At 47.9% G+C, this 24,000-nt stretch overlaps 1 protein-coding gene across 1 annotated transcript in view; it reads left to right on the forward strand.

Moving 5' to 3' along the window:
- Positions 1-552: 552 nt before the first annotated feature.
- Positions 553-24,000, forward strand: part of LOC119383923 (transmembrane protein KIAA1109) — a 199,247-nt gene continuing 175,799 nt past the window's right edge. The window contains exons 1-2 of the mRNA XM_037652194.1: positions 553-599; positions 20,078-20,198. Coding sequence (XP_037508122.1) covers positions 582-599; positions 20,078-20,198 — 139 coding nt within the window. The 5' untranslated portion in view covers positions 553-581. The remainder of the gene's footprint in view (positions 600-20,077; positions 20,199-24,000) is intronic.

The following is a 24,000-nucleotide window of genomic DNA, read 5'->3' on the forward strand; positions in this document are numbered from 1 at the left end:
ACTTGGATGCATCCACGTCAAGCTGTCAAACACCAATAGGACCTTGTGCAAGCTCTCATATGTCAACTAGTACTCTGTCAAGACACGGTTCACTTTCGTGTTATACCGATATTCCCATGATAGAAGGATCACCCCCCCCCCCCCTTTTTTTTTCTTCTCCCAGAAGTAAGCTTTTTTTCTTTTTTTTATACTGCTCCAAATTTAGGATTTGGTGCTCAGAAATGTTTTCTTCTTTTCCGTAACCTGTTCTACATTTGCATTTTCCTGCTCCGAAAATTGCTCTAATCCTATTTGATTACATTCTCTTATGGGTCAGTGATGCTTCAGCCACATTGTCAATCAGCAGTGAATGATATCTCAGAAGGGTACAGTAGAAGTCTTCACGCTGTCTCTGCCAGCATAGTGCATAAACAACCATCCAGTCGCTTACTTCTTCGTGGAGGTGATGTTCTTGATTATTGCTTGTGCAGGTGCTGCAGCCACCCAGCAGCTGTTTGAGCGGGTGCCTCAGTTTCCTCGCTGAGTAGCCAAGCACTGGGCACACTCTCCTCCAGCTGACAGTTCAGGACTTGGGCATTTGCATGCCTCTCAACAAAGGGGTGAGTGCAGCCCTGCAGTAGGCCCTCACCATAAGCATGGGTAAAGTGCGATCTAACCGCGAAAGGAGCACAAGCCAGTGTTTTATTGCTTTGTCAGACATGGCACAAGCTTCCTAGTGCACACTGAGCGAGCTTGGTGGCCCTCTCTAATTTTGAGTAAAGTTTCCTGACTTGCAGATGAGGAAGCCTGTGGTGAGAATACAATTATTTTATTACAAACAGGCCGCTTATGGCACAGTTTTTCTCTAGACAGTGTTTTGCACACGAGGGTTCTATTCCCACTGTGTAACAAGTATGTTGCTGGTTATCAGTAACACCCACGAAGTGAGATGCTTTGTGCAACCCCGATGTCTTTGAATGAAAGATGCCATTTGGAGCAGCTTCAGGGAGTGCTGCCCTGATGTCATATTTACTGAAGACAGCAGCATAATTTCCTCAACATAATTTTGCAATTTGCTGGTGATACGACAGCTTTGTGCCTCCAACCACACAAGAGCAGTGAAGAGCAGTTTGCAGTTTTAATGGTGACATTACTCAGCTCATGTACCACTATCGGATGTTGGAAGGCCATAAATGTTGCCAGCTTCAAATTCCTTTGGCGGCCTGTCCGGACCCTTAGCACCCTCCACCATGTCACTGGTCAGGATCTTGGAGATGGCAGCTCGCTTTTCAGCTTAAAGTTAAACCATCACCTCGAGAGGCAAGTCTATGATCTCTGTTTGAGGAACTGGAGGGATGTAATAGCAGGGGTAAGACAGCTGCGGATATTGCACATTTTTGATACGATTTCGTTTTCCTGCGCCAAGCTGCTGTGTGTGTCCAGATAAGATCGAACACGAGGTCCCGGTCACCATTCCCGATTTTGATGAAATTTACTGTAGGTCTAGGCATTACATCCAGAACAATGTTTTTGAAATTAGTTTCGCAAAAAAAAAATTTGTTCGCTTGAAAAAAATATATATAAATATTGGCCGCAAAAAGCCCTTTTCCGCCAATTTCGCAATTTCTGAATTTTGAGTGCGTCTAGGGAGAAAACGGTGCACTTCTTGGTCACAATATTATTCTCCTCAAAGAATAAGTGATATACAATCTAATGAGTCTATTATTTCTCTTGCTTGTCGAAGCACTTTTGAAGAAAAAAATCACAAACTTGGCAAATCGCGCAAAATACCTGTAATTCAGGAATTTATTGCTGCAAACAAATAAAAGTGAGGATAATAAAAATCGGTACATACTAACTTTGATACCTTCGCTCTCTTTTAAAATAATTTCGTGGTTTTATATCGTGCTCCATTTTACTCGATTATAGGGCTTAAACGGAAGTGATTTACCAAAAGGCCGAACTTTGAAAATAATTTTCTCAAAAAGGCCATTTTTAATTTTTTATAAAATCCCTCTGATTGAAGTCAAGGACGTCATCTACCATTCTGCATAAAAAACGCATTATTTTGGTTGCTAACAAGTTCTAAGGCGTCAAATGTGACCAAGTCAGCCTAGCGGCCACGTCGTTCATTATGTGCTGAAACTCGGATATAAGTTGTTCAAAATACTTGTACGTCACATAATCACTAATCAGCAGCTCCACACCAAGTGCGCAGCCAGGTGTCACGGGTTCAGCAAGCTTTGTCTTGCTATCAGCCGCTTGACAAACCCGCAGCAGCGGCCGCTCGATGCTGAGACTCTACCCTTGCCCTTCACTTAGCTAACTTCCCGATAAGATTCCCTCCACTGAGAGGAAGGGTTCATAGCTTTTTTTGTAAATGCTAAGTAAGTGAAAAAACTACAACATAGAGAGGGGACAGGAAAACGTGCTACTAGCAACTGACTTTTAATCGAAAGCAGAAAGATATGCACACACAGTACTTCATGCATCAGCTGTCCATCGGTGGCGCTATCTAGCCGCAAAGCGGAATAGTACCTTGATGTCATGTAATCTGTTGGCGTAAATATGCTTGGCGTTTTTTGTCATTGCATACTTATTCTGTAGCTGCATGATTCTTTAATCTTGTTATTTTTTGTACTGTATGTATATATTTTTCTGTGGTTTCCATTGAACTTGAGTTGCTAGTAGCGCATTGTCCTGTCCCTTTCGTTTCTGTGTTGTGGTTTCTTTCTTCAAATATGAATTTTTGCTTGTGTTCGGAGCAGTGTGTCGTGTGGCGGACTGCACTGAATGCCGGGCAGTCTCTTCCACCTGCTACTCTAATAATACAGTAGAACCTCGTTGATACGATTTCCCGGCTCCTGCGCTCGCAAACATGGAAACAAAAACTAACCCAATAGAGCTACATGTAATACGTTCCCCGAAAATACGATTATTCGGCAGCAACGTTCAGCATCGTGGGAAACTGCAGTTGTATGATACGTTCTGCAGCCGGAAACTCTCATTCAGCTGTACGAAAAGAGCCCACTCGTGTACTTGTGAAGCACTAAGGCGCATGCCTCTGGGCGGCGATGGCGGCTTTTCCGCAGTGCCTAATTTTCCCCCTCCGCACCTTCTCTGTTTTGCTCAATCGCCCTCTCAGCCATTGCTTCAGCTCTCTGTCAGCCACACACCGGCCCGAAGGCAGGCGGCACTGCTGGCTGTCAAAATCTTCACACGGAATAAATGGAGGCTGTCGTTCCTCCAGTCCGCCACGGTTCGGTACGAGGCCTACGGAACGCACATGCTGCCGCCACTACACAACACACCGTGCCACATACCATAGCAACGCCTACATTGTGCACAGTGTATACGGCTGATAAGATGTCATTTCCTCCACACTTTTCTCCCAGAGCACGTTCGTTTTTGGGTTGCTCCACGCATCGCGTGACACACTTCCAGTCGTTGTTCGTTTTTCTCTGGCTGTACGATCCTGCCTACCCCCGGGGTAGCCAGAACCTGCCAAGACAAATTTGTTCTGGAAGATATCGGGAAGGTTTCTGGCTATGAAACGCCAAAAAGAGACTATGTGCTCTAAACGCCTTCTTTTTGAGGACTCGACAGATCGCAATGGGGGCACTTGGGGACTTCACCTTCGGTTGCCATTACGCGTGGCGTTATCTTTCAAAGCCCGTTGCGCCGTGCGAGACGGTGTGATTACGAGTGGCGGCGAACATACCGCCGCATGTCTCAAGTCAAGACAGAACGCAAACTGGTCAGCACGTGTGTGCGACGTAGTATGCAATAGCCGCGAGTAGCTGTCGCTTTCAAGGACGCTTATCACTTTCACAAGATTTTGCATATCGTGTTGTACCGCTATTGTTAGATGGAGTGCACAGAGTTGAGCTTGTTAAGCCATTAGGGGCGCGGTAGTTTTCTTTACGGACGAGGTGAATCGCGCTAGATCGTATCCCAATTGCGTATGCTCGACAATATCGCTTCAGCTCTTCGGCAAACCTAGCCACATATTTCCAAGCGGCAGTGCAGAAAGAACTGACGCTCGATCATGTGACGCAATGTTTTGTATTCTGCCACGGCGGTAGCGTTTCTTTACGTTTACGCTGGTTTGTCTTGGCGTTCGATTTTGCAATATCCGGGATAGCTTGGGATTTCAACACACGTGACCACGACGTTGTTTACTGTCAGGACCGTAACTAGGTGGCTGTCATGAGTAAAGGGGCACGGGGCGCGTGCCGGACAGCGCAATGCGTCGATGGTGTGCGGGGAATGGAAAAGTACCCGATGGTGTGCACCCCCGCCACGTAGACGCAAGCCATTGGCCGGCGAAAGGCGCGTGCCACGCGACCCGAACTGAGGTGCGGAACCCCAGAAGAAGAGTTGGGCGTTGTTCGGTGGAGTCGTCGAGGAGCAAGGTGGTGGAAGCCAGCGTCGCGTCCGCGACGGGAACGGCAGGGCTGAGTTCTGGAGGCAGCGTTGTGCATGTCCCGGGAGGGTGGCCGTCGACCTCGGGGTCTACCGAGCGAGGCGTCCTGGGCTTGCGGCAGCCTCAGCACGCAGTTCTCGTGGCACCTGCAGCACTACCACAGCTCGGCAAGACGACGGCGACCCACCGACAATCACCGGAGAGCCACGTCGACAGTTCGACCCGGTGGCACCAAGGGGAGGCCAGGAGTTAGGCCTAACTGGACGAGACAGATGTTCTCGACGAAGGGCCGGAGGACCGGCAACGAGGAAGACTAGCGACGCGGCGGATCGACGACGACGACCCCAAGATGTCGACAGCAGCTGCGACGACTGGGCAGGGCGTCGATCTTCGCATCGAATCGAGGCGACGGGCAACACGAACCGTAAGAACGTTCGATTCGCGTAGCGAGACTGAGGCGCCATAGTGGCCAGACTTTGGAGTCTGTAGGAGTAAAGCATAGCCTGTAGCTTTGCGATTGTTAGAGATTGCGCGCTATAGCGTCACTTTTCTAACGTTACATTTTGATGTAAATTTTTTGGTGTTAACTTCTTGTTTGCAGTGTTGTGGTTTATAAAGTGTGTTTGCAGTGACGCCACGCCAACTCCATCACACATTGCCACTTATTATGTCACATATCTCGGGAGCGCTTGCAATGTGTGATGGAGTTGGGAGAGTGAGTGAGGCGGGAGACCGTGGCGTCACTGCAAACACACTTTATGAACCACAACACTGCAAACAAGAAGTTAACACCAAAAAATTTACATCAAAATGTAACGTTAGAAAAAGTGACGCTATAGCGCGCAATCTCTAACAAATCGCAAAGCCTACAGGCTATGCTTTACTCCTACAGACTCCTCACTTCGATGACGCCAAGGTCGACGGCCACCCTCCCGAGCTTCTCGTGCTGCTGCCTCCAGAACTCAGCCCTGCCGTTCCCGTCGCGGACGCGACGCTGGCTTCCACCACCTTGCTCCTCGACGACTCCACCGAACAATGCCCAACTCTTCTGGGGTTCCGCACCTCAGTTCGGGTCGCGTGGCACGCGCCTTTCGCCGGCCAATGGCTTGCGTCTACGTGGCGGGGGTGCACACCATCAGGTACTTTTCCATTCCCCGCACACCATCGACGCATTGCGCTGTCCGGCACGCGCCCCGTGCCCCTTTACTCATGACAGTGGCTGACCTCTGGGTGCCATCGATATGCCAGAAGTTCGAAAATCGAAGAGTCCTTTCATGATTTTTGAGAAACAAGTGTTTTTTGCCCGTCACTTCAATATGGGCTTGTCAGCCTCAATTTTTACCGGATTCGGAGCGTACGTTTATCTTTCGTGATTTTTTTGGAAACGTATCAACGAGGTTCTACTGTATTGCCTTTGTGCTGCAATTGTCCGGGCTCAGTGAAAACTCACAGAGGTTCGGACTGTAGTTGGCCAATGAGACAAAAATAGCAGAATTGAACTGCACATGGCCTGCAGGCGGGGTGTCTGAACGAAATGTTTTTCATTTCGGTTTTAGTTTCGTTCCACCGCAAGAAGTTCTGTTCCGTTTCTGTTCCGGAACGGTTCATAATGGGACATGGGTAAAACACGCTCTTCTCACGTTCTTAAGAGGAGCTCAAGTAACCATACCATGAATTCCTACCAACTAGCGCAAAACAGCACCCTTCTAAGTATTTCTAAGCACCCTTCTAAGTATTTAATTTTAAAAAGGCCTTCTTTAATGCCTTTTTGCCAATCCTGCCCATTTACTTTAAATGTGTGATCAAATTACAGTACACTGTACTCTGTAGCGTAGCTGATTGAATGATTGAAATTTCTCAAAAGGCAATTATGAGTTTTCTGAGTACGCTCAGCGCTTTGTGTGTGAGCATAGTCTCAGAAGCAACCCATCATCGAGTGCACTCTCTGATTTGCGAAGGCCGCTGTTCTGATAAAACAAATCTCAGTGCCGAGAATGCCGTCTTCACAATGGCCTGTGTGACAGGCACACGATAGTCCAATTGCGTTAATATAAACAGCTCTAGTTGCCACTCTTATCACTTTTCACAAAATTTCTGACGCACTGCCTGCAGGACAATTCATTCATTCATTCATTCATTTTTATTTTCTTAAAGACCCCCAGAAGGGTATTACATAAGGGGTGGGTAAATATACAATCAGTTGCGTTGTCACAATGATCAATGTGAAGTTACATTTGAAATGTAAATCCTCCAGATATTGTTGTAGCATACTTGCCGCTACAAGGACCCAGACGGAAGACAGAGGCATCTTCTTCTGTCTGCTTCCCTTCAGAACTAGGCCAAGAACAAGTTCTCCTTATATTCCTATGTGGTTGGTTGCAGCGTGTATCGTGATTTGTTGTATCACAACTTGTGAGGCATCTTCTGATAATCAAATCTACGCTGCAGCAAGTTCAAGGTTGCCGTCACATCAGGCCTCAATCCTTTCTGTAAGAAGCATTCTTCAAAAAGAGAGAGAGAACAACTAGCTCATTCATAGCTTATACCTTCTGTCGTCAGTTTCTGGCTCGCTAAACAGCGTGAACTCGACATGTGTTAGGTGCTTCTATTTACCATGGAAAGGACTCGCAGCTAGTGCTAACAAGCCTTGGATTTGCTGCGAAGGTGGCACGTCGAGGATATGTAACAAAATGCATGATTGGAGACTCAATTTATTTTAAAAAGACAGGGCGTGCAAACACGCCCTGTCTTTTTAGAATGAATACTTACCAACTAGCTCAGCTCCCTGTTACTCTATGAATTTATTTAGTTGTGGAAATATGTGAAAGCACAAGCAAATCATGACTGGCTAAGCCACCACTAACTTTCATGCACTGCACGAAGGTTCACGCACAAAGTGCACTCCCATGAATGCACAGATTGCAGACTAAGACTGAGAAACATGTTGTGAAATTTTACAGTTCATCAACACTTTTTGCCAGCAATTGCTTACACCCACCATCATCGAAATGCTTGCTGTAGCACACTTGGAAGGCACCTGGAAGGAACCCCACTGGAAGGCGCCTTGCAGTTTCGGCACCGTGTCGCCGAGATAGTCCCTGGCTCTGTGCAATGCGTGCGACAATGTGGAACTGAACAAAACCTCCCCATGGGAATTGAAACGTTTTCTATGGGTATGGACCAGTATATAGGAAGAGCAACCCTGTACTCTTCCACACTGAAGGAGCAACGGTGATGCCACCTATAGGACGCATGGCCAATCGTGGCTTAGTTGACAGAAGATAACTAGGAGTGGCATTCCTTATCGATAGTGATATAGCTGGTAGCATACTGCAGCCTGTGCACCTACATCCAGCCGGTTAGCTGAAAGCTTCTGTGAAGACAAGGCTTTTCTTGTGCCACCGTGCCTTCCCCCACGAACAAGATGATCCAGCTAGCCCAGTCGGCAGTGAATGAGGCGATGTCGCAGTATACTGTACTGACTTCAGGTGGCCAAGAAGCAGGCCGGAAAACAACATGGCACGGGGAAATGTTAGTGCCGAGATGCGGGGACATTCAGGATTGTGGTGGGATAGCTTTGGCGTCTGTCAAAGGAAACAAGTGCACTTTTGTAATGTTAAGATCGCGAGCCATTTATGACGCCACTCATTGAGTCGGGCTGGAAAGTATTTCTATCTGAAACTCGGTTGGCAGGCGAATGTTTGATGAAATATTGTTGCGTCTATAAATTAAAAATAGTACGGGACCCAGAAGTGCGCCTCGTGGTATTTCTTACGTTACACTGAAAGGTTGTGAGGACCTGTCACGAGCTCTTGCAAATTAACCCTTTCGGCCCTGGCGTCCTATAAAAAGGACACGAAGAAAAATTGCTATAAATTGTCACATAAACAACTACAAAATTCAAAAATGTGTGTGTGGTATCCGCAATACACCTGTGCAAACATAGGTAGTGGTTTTTTTATCATCGTCTTCCTCGGAATTCTGCAATGTCGAAAACAAGATGGCGGAAGGTGAAAAAGACGACAAACGCCGGAACCAAATATTTGATGGCATTTTACTGAATAACTATTTTCTCTGTAGCTATCGTAATTTTCTATGTTGTTTCTAAAGTGCTTGATGACTTATTTACAAAAGGGACCTTCCCTAACATTCCCGCTTAGGCCGCTGCAATTAAAAATCTTCATGTCCTAAATATAGGACACCAGGGCTTAATGGTTGTGAGATCTTTGAATGCATTACATGATGAGCCGAGCCGTAGCGCTTGTGTCTGCTTCCAATTTCTTGTTATTCTCCTCGGGAAATCAGCCTGCATTTCTTGCTAATTCGCAAGGGGGTCCCAACAGCGAGATTGTAAATAAATGATCCGAATACGTTTGTGCAGTGTAAGAATGGCGCATGAGAGGGCTTGAAGATAACGAGGATGAAGTGCAGTTCCATCAGCTTACCCATGCAGGCACGGGCGACAATAATTGCGGCACACCAAAAGAGGATTCGGCAACTTATTATGATGCTAGATCTTACAAGGCGTCCAATAATTAGATAATGGCCATTCAAGTGCATTGAAGAGCACTGTGCCACAAGTGCAAAAACTTGCTTTTGGACCTTTGAGACGCAGTAACCCATATATGGTTGCTGGTATGCTAGCTTCAAAACAATTTCAGGTGTAAACACAGTAAAATAAATAGCAATATTGAAATTCACCATATTCCCTTTCACAGCCTCTAAGCCCTGGTGTCCTATATTTAGGACATGACGCTATTTTTCTCATACACTGATGGGATGCTCAGAAAATATTATTTTCGTGCTCTTGAGGTCATAAAAAGCAATATCAAGAAGAAAAAAAATTATCTACCCGTTAAAAAAAATTCAGGGCTGAAAGGGTTAAAGACAAGAAAGTCGAGATTTAATCGTCTTCAGCAGTAGTAAGTGTTTGTGAGGGACTTTATCCTAAGTCAAAAAAAAGGGCATCACGTTTGGGTCCACACTAGTGCCTAAATGATGCCGTAGTTTCGTATCACGTGAGAGTCCTTTCGTAAGTTGCCGAGGGTGAAATAATTTAATGCTTAGGAGGACTGACAATTGGGCAAGTTGGTACGGATTCGTACTGCCGAAACGGCGCCACAAGAGAAGACGAATGCACACGAAAAAGATTACTCGAAACACGGGGCTTGTGTTTCGTGTAATCTTTCTCGTGTGCATTCGTCTTCCATTGTGGCGCAGTATGAAGCGACCCCGCTTCTGCGGGGTCGCTTCTGCCATCGCGGAAATGCGCAGCTTTGCACAGCAAGCCTCTCGTTTCAACGTGCCGAGCTGACGGCCCCCCAGTTACCCGCACCGACAGAAGAACGCGTGTGCACGTGCGCTACCGCTACCGTGAAAGGGGCTGAGTCGGCCGCGCATGCACTCCAGAGCTTTCCGACAGAGCCGCAGCGCGGCCATCGCGGCGCTGTCGTCGCGCCGCAAACTTGAGCTTGTGTTCCCTATGGTGACCGCTGAGCAGCTTGTCAGCCTGGCCAACCATTGGCTGTATTGAGGGGACAGTAGAGATTGGTCGTCAAGTGTAATCCACCAAAAACCTCGTGACCAAATCAGCCAGCATGGCGGCATGCAGTCTGTGACCTACTTGCTTTGCTGTCGTGCTTGCATTCCAAGATTGTGCATTTGAAGTGGAAAGATTAGGGACTGATGTATTCCTAGAAGTTAAATGTAAACATTTCGACAGAAGTCTGTCTGGCTGGGTGGAAGAATTAAGAAGTTGAAATACCTCCAGCCACAAATTCTTGGAGGAAACCCGACGTTTCGAGACCGGCTTGGTCTCTTCTTCAGGGGTGACTGTGCTGATCAGGGGGGCTTCGTCGCAGCTTGTTTTTGGCTCCACCTTTCTCTTTCCCTCACGTTCCGGAGGCCGTGCACGTAGATCGGAGGCATTGTTCCGAGGGACCGGTTCACATTCGCAGGTGTGTTCTGGATGTGCCACGACTCGAGTAAGAGCCTCCTTCCCAGATTCCTTTCCGTTTCTATGATGGAAGCGCCCTCGAAGTCAATTTTGTGGTCGTGCTTCTCGCAATGCTCTGCAAGGGCACTGCGTTGTATTTCAAACTTTCTGACGTCGTTTTTGTGTTGGCGCATTCTTTCCGGGAAGCACTTACTCTCGCCTATGTAGCTCGCTGGACAGTCAGCACATGACACTTTGTAGACCACGCCCTGGTGTTGCTCCCGGGATGGTCGATCTTTCGGCCGCGGTAGTAAGCGAGCGAGCGTTGAGGCCGGCTTGTGAACCACCGTGACCCCAGCTTTTCCGAGAACCCTGGCGAGCTGTTCGCTAGTTCCCGGAACATACGGGATGACGACTCGTTGGGCTGGTTTCTTCGATACCATTGTATCCGGTGGGGTGGCCAGCGTGGGAGGAGGGTCACGTGTGTCGTTCGCAGATGCGTCTCCGCGGTGGGGAAGCTGATCTCTCGGCATGCGGCGTGCCACACGGCGGATGAAAGCTGTCGTGTATGGTTCTTGCCTCTTGGTGTCTTTTGAAGATCTATCTCCAGCTCATCTGCAGGAACGGCTCTGCACCAGGATTTTACGGGCTTCCAAAGATCCATAAGCCCACCATCCCGCTCCGTCCGATCGTGGATTTTACATCTTCTCCACTCCGTGCGCTGTCCCAATATCTCCACCGGACTCTGGCGCCGCTCGTGGGAAAAACACCAACCCACATACGCAACGCCAGCCACTTCGTGGAGCGCATGAAGGAAGTGACCGTGAGCAGTGATGAGTGCCTCGTCTCGTTCGACGTCGTGTCCCTGTTCACCAGCGTGCCCATAACACTAGCGGTGTCTTGCGCACGGGCAGCTTTGAATGACGACGAACTCCTGAGTGAAAGAACCTGCCTGAGCACCGATGAGCTGTGCCGCCTACTGGAGTACTGCCTCAAGGGAACATACTTTAGTGTCAACGGGGACTTCTACAGACAGGCCAACGGGACCGCGATGGGAGCAGCCGTCTCCGTTACAGCTGCGAACCTCGCAATGGAGCACGTAGAAGAGGCGGCACTGCGTTCCTTTATTGAAAGGCCGAAAGTATTTGTGAGGTATGTGGACGACTGCTTCTGCATCATAAAGAGGACAGCGGTAGACAGCTTCCTCGAACATCTTAACTCCGTCGACCAAGCAATCCAGTTTACGGGGGAAAGAGAACAAGACGGAGCGCTACCGTTCCTCGATGTTTTAGTACGACGACAAGGCGAACGCATGACCTTCTCGGTGTACAGAAAACCAACGCACACCGGCAGGTATTTGCATTTCACCTCGAGTCACCCCACTGCCCACAAAGCTTCCGTGGTGTCGGCACTCTTTTCACGAGCAAGAGCCATTTGCACATCAGAAGGAGAGAGAAAGAGAGAAGAAGAGAGGGTCGTGGCCGAGTTAAGAAAGAACGGATACACGACAGCTTTCATCCGCCGTGTGGCACGCCGCATGCCGAGAGATCAGCTTCCCCACCGCGGAGACGCATCTGCGAACGACACACGTGACCCTCCTCCCACGCTGGCCACCCCACCGGATACAATGGTATCGAAGAAACCAGCCCAACGAGTCGTCATCCCGTATGTTCCGGGAACTAGCGAACAGCTCGCCAGGGTTCTCGGAAAAGCTGGGGTCACGGTGGTTCACAAGCCGGCCTCAACGCTCGCTCGCTTACTACCGCGGCCGAAAGATCGACCATCCCGGGAGCAACACCAGGGTGTGGTCTACAAAGTGTCATGTGCTGACTGTCCAGCGAGCTACATAGGCGAGAGTAAGTGCTTCCCGGAAAGAATGCGCCAACACAAAAACGACGTCAGAAAGTTTGAAATACAACGCAGTGCCCTTGCAGAGCATTGCGAGAAGCACGACCACAAAATTGACTTCGAGGGCGCTTCCATCATAGAAACGGAAAGGAATCTGGGAAGGAGGCTCTTACTCGAGTCGTGGCACATCCAGAACACACCTGCGAATGTGAACCGGTCCCTCGGAACAATGCCTCCGATCTACGTGCACGGCCTCCGGAACGTGAGGGAAAGAGAAAGGCGGAGCCAAAAACAAGCTGCGACGAAGCCCCCCTGATCAGCACAGTCACCCCTGAAGAAGAGACCAAGCCGGTCTCGAAACGTCGGGTTTCCTCCAAGAATTTGTGGCTGGAGGTATTTCAACTTCTTAATTCCTAGAAGTGATCCCAAATGGCACGTGCAACAGATACTGACAAGAGCTCAGTGATGATGTTGATTGTGCCGCAGAGTATTGTAATATTTTTCATGCGCGGGCATTTAGTCCTTTAACAGCAAAGCTGTTGTAACTCGGCATAGTTCGTGCAGTGTCACCAGAAAAAACATGATCATGAACCGGCTAACGCTCTCTTCGTCATCGTCTTCATCTTCTGGGTGATTTCACGAGAGATCGAACATGGGCCTGTCCGTTCGATATTTTTGTTTTGCCTTGGTTTTTTGTATGTTATGTGGGCACATTCAAAGTGCACAGAACCAAAAGTTTTATTTCCAAGAAATGCTCCCAGCGCGCCAAAAAAATATTTGAAGGTGGCGGCGCGGGCCTCCTGTTTTTGCTCACTGAAATGTTTTCAGATTTCGCAGCCGAATTTAACGCGAACTATAAATGATGTGCCGAAAAATTCTTTTGCTGGTTTTAATACGCGTTACTGTGAATTGCATCCATGCTTTTTTTATGCCGTCCTCAAAAGGAAGAAAATGTGAAAAAATGGCAAACACGGCTGAAAGAAAAAAAGTGTGCTAAGTTTGAGGCGCCTTGGGACCTTTCCTATTTCCAGTGATGTGATAGCTGTGCCAAACTGCGCCAAGACGTGAAACCTGCTACATCCTGCTACATCTGCGCTTTTCTGCGCCAAATCTGCGCCAAACGATAAGCTCACTAGCGTCAAAACGTGCACCGGCAAAACGCGAGACTCTGAAGCTGCCGCGCGGCATAATTTTCGTGCCGCGAGAGGAATGGGTTCGTGCATTATTTTTCGCGGCACGCCGCCCGGTGCTTTCTGGCGGACCTCACCGGACGCTGATTGATGGAAAGGCTCGTTAAGCATTGGTTTGGCTTGCTCAGGCTTTTGGGGGCCGACATAATCCTCTCCAGACTGTTGTAAACTGGCGTGACCCAAAAATGCACCTTGGAAGGAGCGGCTCGCCGCGAGCTGGTGTGACCGCACCGCCGCAGCAACATAGAAATAAAATTTCAGTTGTTAGTACAGCGACGTCCTTGTCTGCCATCTTCTTACCCCTTTTTTTTACGTTCCGCTGCTCAAACCATTGTTATACCTTTAACCTTGGTTAAGCTGACTACGGTTACGGCTAACCACGGTTAGGGGTAGCTACAGGACAGACATAACATCCTAACCGCAGTTATCGCAAACCGAAAAGCTGGCAAGATGGCGCAGTTAATTGGCAGCTTCGTGTTTGAGGATTTTCACGGAACGCAGTCGGGGAGCAAAAGTCGTGGCAAACTATATAGGTTCGCCGTGGAACGTCTAGCAACAAAGACTATTCCGTCCTCGGCGGGATTAGCAAAACGCGTATCGCTACACGTTTCTTGAGGGGAATTGCTTTTCGCATTGTTCGTGTCTCGCCGTCTCAGAGCCTCAGGTCATTCCACCAAGTTCAGCGTCGACATCCTGAACAAGATGGATGAAAATGGTGACACTATATCATCTTGGCGTCGCCAAGGCAGCGATGGCAGTGGATTTTGTATTGTCTGCAGTCAGACCATTAACTGCGAACAGCATGGTTTTGCAGCGATGAAGCGGCATGCTACAAGAAATTAAGAGGCACATTGAGGCCACGAAGCAGCACCGGGATTCAACAGGTGTACTGAAAACTCCGCAAAAACCTGCGTGTCAGACGTATTTGGACTTCTCGCAGTGTTCAGCTACGCTCTCGGGCGACCGTGTGGTTCGTGCAGAGAGACTCTTGGGCAGATACGGCCACATCTATTTCCGAGGATGTTCGCGGACTCCGAAATCGCTAAACAGTTTTCCTGCAAACGAACGAAAGCCTCCTATGGTGCATAGATGCCGAAATCCGGGAGACTCCCCGATTTCGACCTTTTCTTACGTGTGTACGGTTGGCAGGAAAATCTCCCGGACATCGAAATTTCTGTGCGTGACCTATCCACATTGAAAAGTCTAACCTAATCGATCCAGGTTTTTTGCGAACCCATAGGAAACCAATTTAGGAGGCGTTGATGTAAACGTAACCGGCTGATACGAATTCGTGAAATTCCCCAGCCGAATTCCACTGTGTCGAATGGGCCGAAATTCAGATGTTCCAAACACTTTTCCGCGTTGCGGCGGGTGATACCAACTTTCCCACGAAACACGAAACCTTTACAAAACGTTTTATAGAGGTTAATAAAGGTTTTAAAGACGTTTTCTAGAGGTTATGTGTTTCATGTGTTGCTACCGAATTCGTCGAGCGACGGCCGAGAGCAGAATACTGGAAGCTTCAGAAATACCCGCACGGCCAGCTCACACACTGTCGGAACTGTGGTTATCGTTTGCCACAACCGCGGAGGATGAAACCGCAGTCGCTCTTGACACGATCGTGTATGGCAATGACAAAACTGACGGAACTCCGAAAGTGCACTCGCGTCCAACGCTCACCCAGTCAAAGCGACGCTGCTTTCCACAAACGCTGCAGACAAAACCGCGGCAGATGCGATCGTAGATAGCAACAAACGACGTAGTTTTGAGTTTTGAAGGCACGTGCGCGGCCAGCGCACGAGAATTGAAAACGGAACTACCGTTTGCAGCAACCGCTGCGCACGAAACCACGGTCGCTATCCACACTATCATCGATAGCGACTACGAGCTCCGAAGGTACGCGGCTATACTGCAGCGATAGATTAAAGGCAATATAGTCATAAAAAAAGGCACGAAGCCTTTCGGGGTTCGTGTCGATCTTCGCTTGTCACTATAGTGGAGCGGACTTTGGCACCAGTTGGCCTCAAGCGAAGCTTTGACGCACACTTTCGCGGCAGCCAGCTGCGCCATCCCTTATTGGTCCGTTCACGTGTGTTCCATAAAGTCATACGCGAGTTCTTTTGACAGAAATAAATGCTTTGTGCGTATATCGTTCTTTGGAAACAGATTTAGCTGGTTTTTTGATGATACGAAATTTTAGGCGATACGAATATTGTCGTTCCCCCTTCAGATTCGTATCACTGAGATTCTACTGTAGTTGAGAAACCCTAGCTGCGTTTGTGTGGCCACTCTAAGCCATTATAAGACCCAGGCCCGTAGCCAGTGATTTTTTTCGCGAGGGGGGGGGGGGCAGGTGCTGGAAACCTTCACTATTTGAGAATAACTCTGATTTCCATTATTTTTGGTAAAACATCCCCTCCATCAAAATTTCGGGGGGGGGGGGGCTGGCTGGCTATGGGCCTGATAAGACCGCAATGTCAACGTTTACACTTATGAGGCTGTTTGGTGATCCAGTGGTGTCATGCAAACACCCATTATTGGACAGAACTTTTAATTTCAAAAGAGTTCCTCCTTAGTTGACTGTTTTGCTTCATATGGTCCCTTTTTCTGCTTGGCAGTGAGCTTTTAGCTGCTCCAAAAGCAGTTTTCCCTGCTCCAGAACGCGTTTTTGGCTGCTCCAAAAGCCCCTTTTCCTGCTCCAAAATGAACTTTTTGCTGCTCCAAAAACCTGCTCCAAAACAGCTTCAGTCAATCACATCACTGTATTTCAAATAGAAACTTCAAAACATTGTCAAATATAGAAAAGAGCCTTTGCAACATTTATACGACAGACCATTTTCCTACGGGCAGCGTGAAAAAAGAAAAAAAATAGTTAAAGAAGCGAGTTTTTTCAAAAAAGTTCATTTTCAAAAAATAAAAAAAAAAAACTCCAGTCTCAGTTTTGACGACAATTTTTTATCGAAGAGCGCTTATGTGAATGAACACACGGTTTTAATATCACATGTCCTCATTTGCTTTGTTCACGAGATATAACTGGCCAAAATGACCCTTGCTGTGTGTGCTCACTTCAGTGCGACTGATGGTTGTTATCAGCTTGCATTGTGCGTAAATCTCAGTTTTAATTATTCTGCTGCAGCAAAACCTTGCTCTGGTGGCTTTTCGTCAAGAAAAATGTGTTCTCAGATTTTATTTGTGTCTAGCGTGTGCAAAAGTGGGTTGCTGCCGCCCTCTAAAGGGCTAACGTGTAAACAGTTTGCAGCCTACAACCTCGCCCACAATCATCAGAGGAAAGATGGGCACGCCTGTTCAAGATATCAATCGCTTCCTCCTCCTGAAGGAATTTCTGGTCTACCTCATCGCGGTTAAATCTAGACAGTTTTTCTTGAGGCGTGTAATGCAATGCTAGCAGACCTCGCAGGTGTTGTGAAGATCCTCCGCCTATGACAGTATCTTCTGGAGGTTGGCAACAACAACAAGAGCAAGGAAAAAAATTTGCACAACGAAAATATTTTTCTCAGCAATCTTCTTTTTTGTGAACACGTAAATAATTGGCACAGAATACTTGGACGTAGCCATGGGCCGCGCGCATCACGTGTAGTGAACAGCTAGACCAAGTCGAAACGTTTATACTGAACGGCGCCGCACACAATTTGTCACTTCTTCGCAGCTGTCATGAATGAGTTTCCAGAACTCCTCATGGTGTCACATTTTATGACCAAGGGTGTCTAAGCGCTTTGGGCTGTGATAATTAATTTGTAGGGCACACTCGTTGTCAAAACTAAGGATAATGTCCGTCTGGCGCCACCAGTGACCTCTGCTGTTCTCGACGTGGGAAAGCACTAGTGCCGACAAAACATCATCAATTGGGCAGCTTCGGCCACTTATGGCTTAATCATGCCACACCGCACGTTTCCTGGCTGCTGAAACGCTGAGGTAAAGGTCGAGATGATACAGGAAGACGTGATCTGCGACGCCAAAAACATGTGATAGCGGGAAATGAAATAAATGGCTCGGAAATGATTGAGCTAAGCTTTTATAAATGTTGTTTAGGCACATTGTGCATCGAATGGGAAAGATGGTTAGAGCCTACAGTGCACGAAATGGAAGGCAAGCAAGCAGGCAGTGAGAAAGCAACTGCATAACAGCGTGCCTGCTGATTGTGGCATTTAGTTACAGATTACGTTGGCCTTCGCTACATGCAGATGCTTTATTCTGTGTGCAAGGGGAGTTTTGGCACAGTCACCTAAACCATGTGCTCGCGGTTTCTCGTGTGCTTCTGATTAGCGAATAATGGCGAGGTAAGTTGAGGTTGTAAGCTGCAAACTGCATATGCGTTAGCAGCCCTTTAGAGAGTGGCAGCAGCCCACTCCCGCACGCGGTAGACACAAATAAAGTTTGAGAATACATTTTTATTGACGAAAAGCCGCCAGAGCAAGGTGTTGATGCAGAAGAATAATTAAAACTGAGATTTACGCACAATGCAAGCTCATAACAACCATCAGTCGCACTGATGTGAGCACGCACAGCAAGGGTCATTTTGGCCCGTTAAATCTCGTGAACAAAGCAAGTGAGGGAGCGTGCAGAGAAAATGAGGAAGAGGGGAGTCTTCGCACCACTAGCGCCCTACTTTATTTTGCATAGCCAAAGCAAGCTCATATAAAATGCTCCAAGTAACATGAGCCAATTACTGCGCGACATATCCAGTGATGCCACTCCTGCGCCAAAGTGCGCCAAATTGGATTTACTGCGCCATTCTGATAATGTCGACCGAAATTGCACCAAACTGCACCAGAGTTGGGAGCATCTATTACCGGCAATGGCACCGCCGGTGCGTCAAAACATGGGCCATCAAAGTCACAACCACGGACGTAGCATTATTCCACAGAGTAAACAGCGCTCGTGCGTGCATCCCAAGTAGCATCATCTGTTGTGCAAGTCGGCTCGACAGCAAAATGCGCCCTCTGCAAAGGCTTGTGACGTCTACGCCAATTGGTCGCGATAAAGTTTGGTGGCGATTCTTCGGAGGGGTGTCATCTGTTCTAGAAATACTGCTGGTAGCTCGTTTCAAGCATCGCATGGCACGCAATTAAAGCAGTGTTCACTAATAACTGCACGCGTGCCGCTAAAATGTCTGTCACTTCAGTTTCCTGTTTCCGGACATCGCGGAATGAAATCGGGGAACGCTAGCAATAGATATATGGAAGAATATAGAATTTTCCGCACTTCGCGCCCATGGAAGAGCTCATGAACAGTGGGAACGCGTTGACGCTTTTTCTCAAATATACTTTATCTACGGATACTCATCCAGTAGAGTTTTTTGTCATTCCTTCCACGAGCACTTCCGTGTTTGTAATCGCTCTTCAGTAAATACCCCCTAAAAGGCCCTGACCTTTCGAGCTCGTAAGTGCTAGTGCCCCAATTCGAATTTTTTCACTTGCTTTTTTTTTTTAAATGTCATATCATTAATAAAAGCATGCCTCCTGGTAGGCGCAGCCACATTTCGGTTTTATATGCACTGCTGTCAGTAACAGGCCCATCGCTGATGGCCCCAGGAAGGTCCTCTGTGAAGCCTCTGCGCCATGTTATACGTCTTCCACTTGCTTTCCACTGTCAATAGCTGACGGTTAAAAAAAATCACAGTTTTGCTTAAGGCGAAGCAATGAATGCAATACCAACAGATTGTATTGTTATGCAAAGTAAGGCTAGCAGCTAACTCGTTTGGATCTGATCTCACGTAACTCAGCAAAATGATGGTTTTAGGGAATAAAGGCTCCTCTAGGGACCGAAGTGGTTTTCGTGCTGCAAGTTCTCTAAATGTAAAGTAAGCGCTGAGAGCACAGCAGGTTTACGAGTTTCGATAAAGTGCACGTGCCAGCGGCTGCGCCCTTCGAGCGATGCATCCCCCCTCCCCCCCTGGCGTCCCTTCATGCTCCTTACGAAAGACACGAGGGCATTTCCTCTGTTTGATGAGCACTCGACGGCAGGCCTCGCACGTGGGGTGATGTAATCGCATGGGCCCTTCGTGTGACGGAGACGGCCAGCTCGTTTCATGCCTGCTTCAGCCGCGTTCGTCACCAGCAGCACGGCGACAGCAGAAACCTGTCAGGAGTGTACATGTAATTGCTATCGCAATAAAAAAAAAAAGAATTGAGGAGCCATTCCGCTCTTTGAGGATCGACAAAGAGGTGACAGATTGACCGAGAAGAAAAAGAAGGAGCTGGCCTTCGAGTTGCCTTAGGTGAATGCGTAAAGGACCTTGTGAGGTTTTTACTCCTGAACATTGGTGATAGCAGTTCAGCTGTTCAGCCATGTTGGTAAGCCACGATAGAAACTAAAAGGGGAGAAAATTTTATTTTGGAATAAGCAACCACATCGGCGACGGAAAAAAAATGCCACGACACCTAACGTGTGTGCCGCCCGCAGACAAGTGTGTCTCGAGTCACTTCTCTGTCCTCGTTTTGTGTGGTTTTAATTTCTATAATTCCGATAGTAGGCTGTGTATACTTTAGTGCAATATAGCTATCGTGGTGACGTTGAGTGCACTTACAAAAAATTGTTCAGAGTAAGCTCAATTATTTTGTCACTAGCAAACCACTGCATTTTTTCTCAGTTCTAATTAATGTGGACTTTGGTCTTTTAAATAAAAGAGAATGCCACAAATTTTAAGAGGTGGTTGTGCTTCTTTCCCATCTGATGCAGACACTAACGAACAGCCGGCTGTTTGACGCTGATGCCACTCCGGCAGTTGTGGTGACCCTGGAGAACACACGGATCTCTGCTTGCTCTTGTGGCTCCCTTGTGAGCAAGGCCCGATTCACAGGTAAGGCAAATATTGACGCTTTAATGCCCTGTCGCAATCAGTGTTAAGCTATTGCACTCGTTCTATGGCTTGCCATCAAAACTTTTATGTGCATAGTGTTGGTGTTTATTGCGAGTCGAAAACGCTTAACGACAGAGGGAACACAGCCACTTTGTGTTCCCTCTGTCGTCAAGTGTGCGCTGTTATCGCCTCAACCAACTAGCTTGAGGTGTGTTATTCCAGATGTTTATTGAACTGAACCACGCTTGTTCTCCACTCAGTTCCACGAATGCGCAACATAAAATACCATTGCATGCCCCGAGAACACAAGCCCAAAAGCATAGGGAAGGAAGACCTGGATTGCAGCACTTGAAACAGCTTGCTAGGCTAGTCTTTGTTGGTGTTTGCACATTTTTATTTTTTCCTATTTCGCCTAAGTGCTGGAAATGTGTCAAAGTTCTGGATTACATACAGCACATCTGTTTGTTGTTTCCCACGTTTTCCATTCACGCCTGCCTTGTGTTTTAAAAATTGAGCAAAACCAGTGGCATGGTGTAGTGAATAACCAGGTTCAACACAAGTTTGCTTCACCACAGAACACTAGCATAGTTTGGTAGCACTTGTAGCAGTGTGGCGCTTAACTGCAAGCAGCTTCGAAAAATTGGTCGGTTAACTAAATGAGAGAGCGAAAGGGTTACAGAAGCTATCGGCAAGAGTGCATGGATTTGCGATACAAAGTGCCAGATGAGTGACCACTACAGTAAAACCTCGGTAATTTGTACTCGGTTAATTGGGAATCCCGGATAATTTGTATTATTTGCGCGGTCCCAAATTTTTACATGTAAATTTAACCGGATAATTGGTGCGGCCAGTCTGCGACTTCAAGGTTAATTGGCACACTTGGCCGCGACTTCCAAGATATGCAAAGGGTGTTGCGAATCTCGGAGGCTGTAACTAAAACATGCATTTTTTTTGTTTTGATGTACGGATCTCGAAGGCCATGTTTTTTTTTACCGGAAATACGTCGTAGACGCCATGTTTTAGCAATTGCCAGGCGGCGATGCGTGCGGTTGCGATCATGATCATCATCATCTCAACAGCGATGTTAGCCACTCTAGCGAAGTGAATGTTTTGTGGAGTCTTTGTGCCATTTGGATGTCGGCTGGCGAGCATTGTGCGATTCGGTGCGACTGCTCCATTTGTCTCCTGTCTCCGCTTGAGTGTCTTTCCTGTGAATTAGTTGATTGAGGTGTGCTTGGAAGGAAGATGCCGAAGTACAAGAGCTTGTCCCTGCACGAAAAGGTGTGCTTAATTGAAGAGGCCAGCAAGTCAACGGCGTCGAAAACGAGAAGAGGCAACCTCCGCTGAGTTTGCTGTCACCGCTGTCACTTGCCCGTTTGATGAAGAAGGGGAGACTCTCTGCGCTCGATATGAGGCTTTGCACGCAGACGAGGAGTGCACTCCAATCGGATTCTCCGAGTACGCAAATGTCGAGTGCACAGTGCAGACGAGTTACGCCGACATCGACAGCGAGGCTGCGAGATCGACCGATTCGGCCTCTAATGTTGACAGCGATGACGAGCCCTCCCGAGCACCCCCTTTGGCGGATGTCATCGATGCCTTGAGTGTTGTGCGCAGCTTCGTCGAGTGCAACGGCGGCGAGGCTGAGATGCTGCGCCTCATTGACAGGCTGGAAAATATGACTTTCAGTGCTGGGAACTACCGAACGCGTCAGTCACGCATGGAGGAATTTTTCTCCAAGTAGGCTGACTTGCCACAATAAAGGTGTGACTTCCGTACATCACGTTTTCTGGCTGATTTCTTTGATTTCGCGTTGTTTCGGATAATTGGGAATCCCGCTTAATTGGGATATTTTTCTCGGTCCCGAGGCCTTCGAATTAACGAGGTTTTACTGTAGTTCCTTTTAGTACTGCTGCCTCTTGATACTGGGTGAGAGCAAAAACACTACATAAGGGTGGCGCAAAATATACTGCTCACATCTCAACAAGACAGCAGCCAATAACCACAGCAGTTTGACCACTGGGGCCAGCACGTCTCTGTTGGTTACACTGAAACCGTCAATAAAAGTGCTTTATTATACAGTCGAACCCACTTATAACGATCCCACATATAACAATCTATCGGTTATAACGACCATATTTGGGTGCACTTACGATTTTCCTATGCTAGCCATTGAAGCTGCGTCCAGATATAGCGAACATTTTTCAAAGCCTCTTACTTTTACAACGAACACTTCGGACACGGTCGCGGTAAAAACACGGCACATATGAAGTGAAAAAAGTTAAGACATGCCTTCTAAAGCGTGACAGGGGCGCACGCTCGCGCGTGCCCCGCTCCAGTTTACTCGCGATTAAGATACCCAGATCGGCGAGCACCGCACGCAGATTTCGGATGCTGCGAGCGAGGTCGCTCACTTTCCAGGCATTTCTTCAGTGATAGAATGGCAGTGAGGGAAAAAAAATAGTAGGCAGCAGCATGAAGCCTTGCGGTCAGCTTTCGCAAGGTAACGTTTCCTGACGCCGTCCTCTGCAGCTACGACCGCCTGCGATGAACCAAACAATGCCTTGGAACGCAAGAAGGCATAAATGCAAGAAGTGATAACTGCGATAGCTTTCCATCGCAAAAAGGTTCACTGCGTCCCTAAACTCGTCGACGCCACAATGTGCCGCGAAAAGTCGTCCATCTTTTTGGTAACGGCAGAGGCCGGTCGATCGGTGATTATAACTTCCGCGCGATTGCGGCGATACCTTCGTGGATAAGCATCAGAAAAGAATGAAGGCGAGGTGGTGGCCGTCGATGAAAGTTAAATTATGCCTTATAGCCGACAACCTTATCACAGTCATCTGTAGATACTCGGCTTTGCGTGTGGCATAGGCCGTACACTGCGGATTGACGGCGGTACGAGCGCGCCATGCTGCCGTTTGCATTTTCGTGCTAGACCGCTTTTTCTTTTTTAAGTGCGCGTCGCGTTGTAGAAACAAAAGTAGCTCGTTGTTGTTGAGCGGCGCGGGCACCAAGAAACGTCGATGCACTGACAGCGAGCGTTTGACTAGGTGACAACTGAAGTGCGCCGCGCATCATCATGCAGGGCCGCGAGAGCATCGCGGAGATGTAGAGTGCGCGTTGCTTGGAAAATGCTTGTTTTCGCCGCGTTGAACGAAGAGGCTAGTCGCCGCACCCATGCACGGTCCGGAGTGAAGCAAGCACGAAGAACGTACAAACGCGCGCATACGGCATACAGAAAGCGGCCCGGCAGTGACTCCGCGACCCGAGTAGGCGACGCGCTGCACGCAACTACCCAGGGATGATCGGCTCCACGTCGCGGTACCGCGCTTCGGTGAAACGGTGTCAGCTCATTGCAGAGGCGGTTAATTCACTCGTAAGCACGCAGCGGGCGTCGCTTCACGACGCAAAAAGGCTTAGCTTGTCACCGAAGGGGTTGATAGCACTTTAATAAAAGTGCACAAAGAAAAAAAAACGGCTTGGCCGCTAAGCACACGCTTTTAAGGGCGAGTCCATATACAACGAACTACTGATATAACGACCACTTTTCACGACACTTTCGAGTTCATTATAAACGGGTTCGACTGTATTCAGGTTAGAAATACATAATGCTCCAATAAAAAAGTTGAGTACTTCTTTATATGAAGAAATTGATTATACTCACGTATGGCATATTTAGGTTTATATGGATCGTTCTATTTCAAGTGCTGCTTTTTCAGTCATCTTCAGTTGTATTGAAAAATAGGTTGCTGTTATATCTGAATGTGTGAAGTAGCTATTCAAGCAATGTATTTCGTAG

Source organism: Rhipicephalus sanguineus, chromosome 2, assembly GCF_013339695.2.
Source record: "Rhipicephalus sanguineus isolate Rsan-2018 chromosome 2, BIME_Rsan_1.4, whole genome shotgun sequence".
NCBI lineage: Eukaryota > Metazoa > Arthropoda > Arachnida > Ixodida > Ixodidae > Rhipicephalus > Rhipicephalus sanguineus.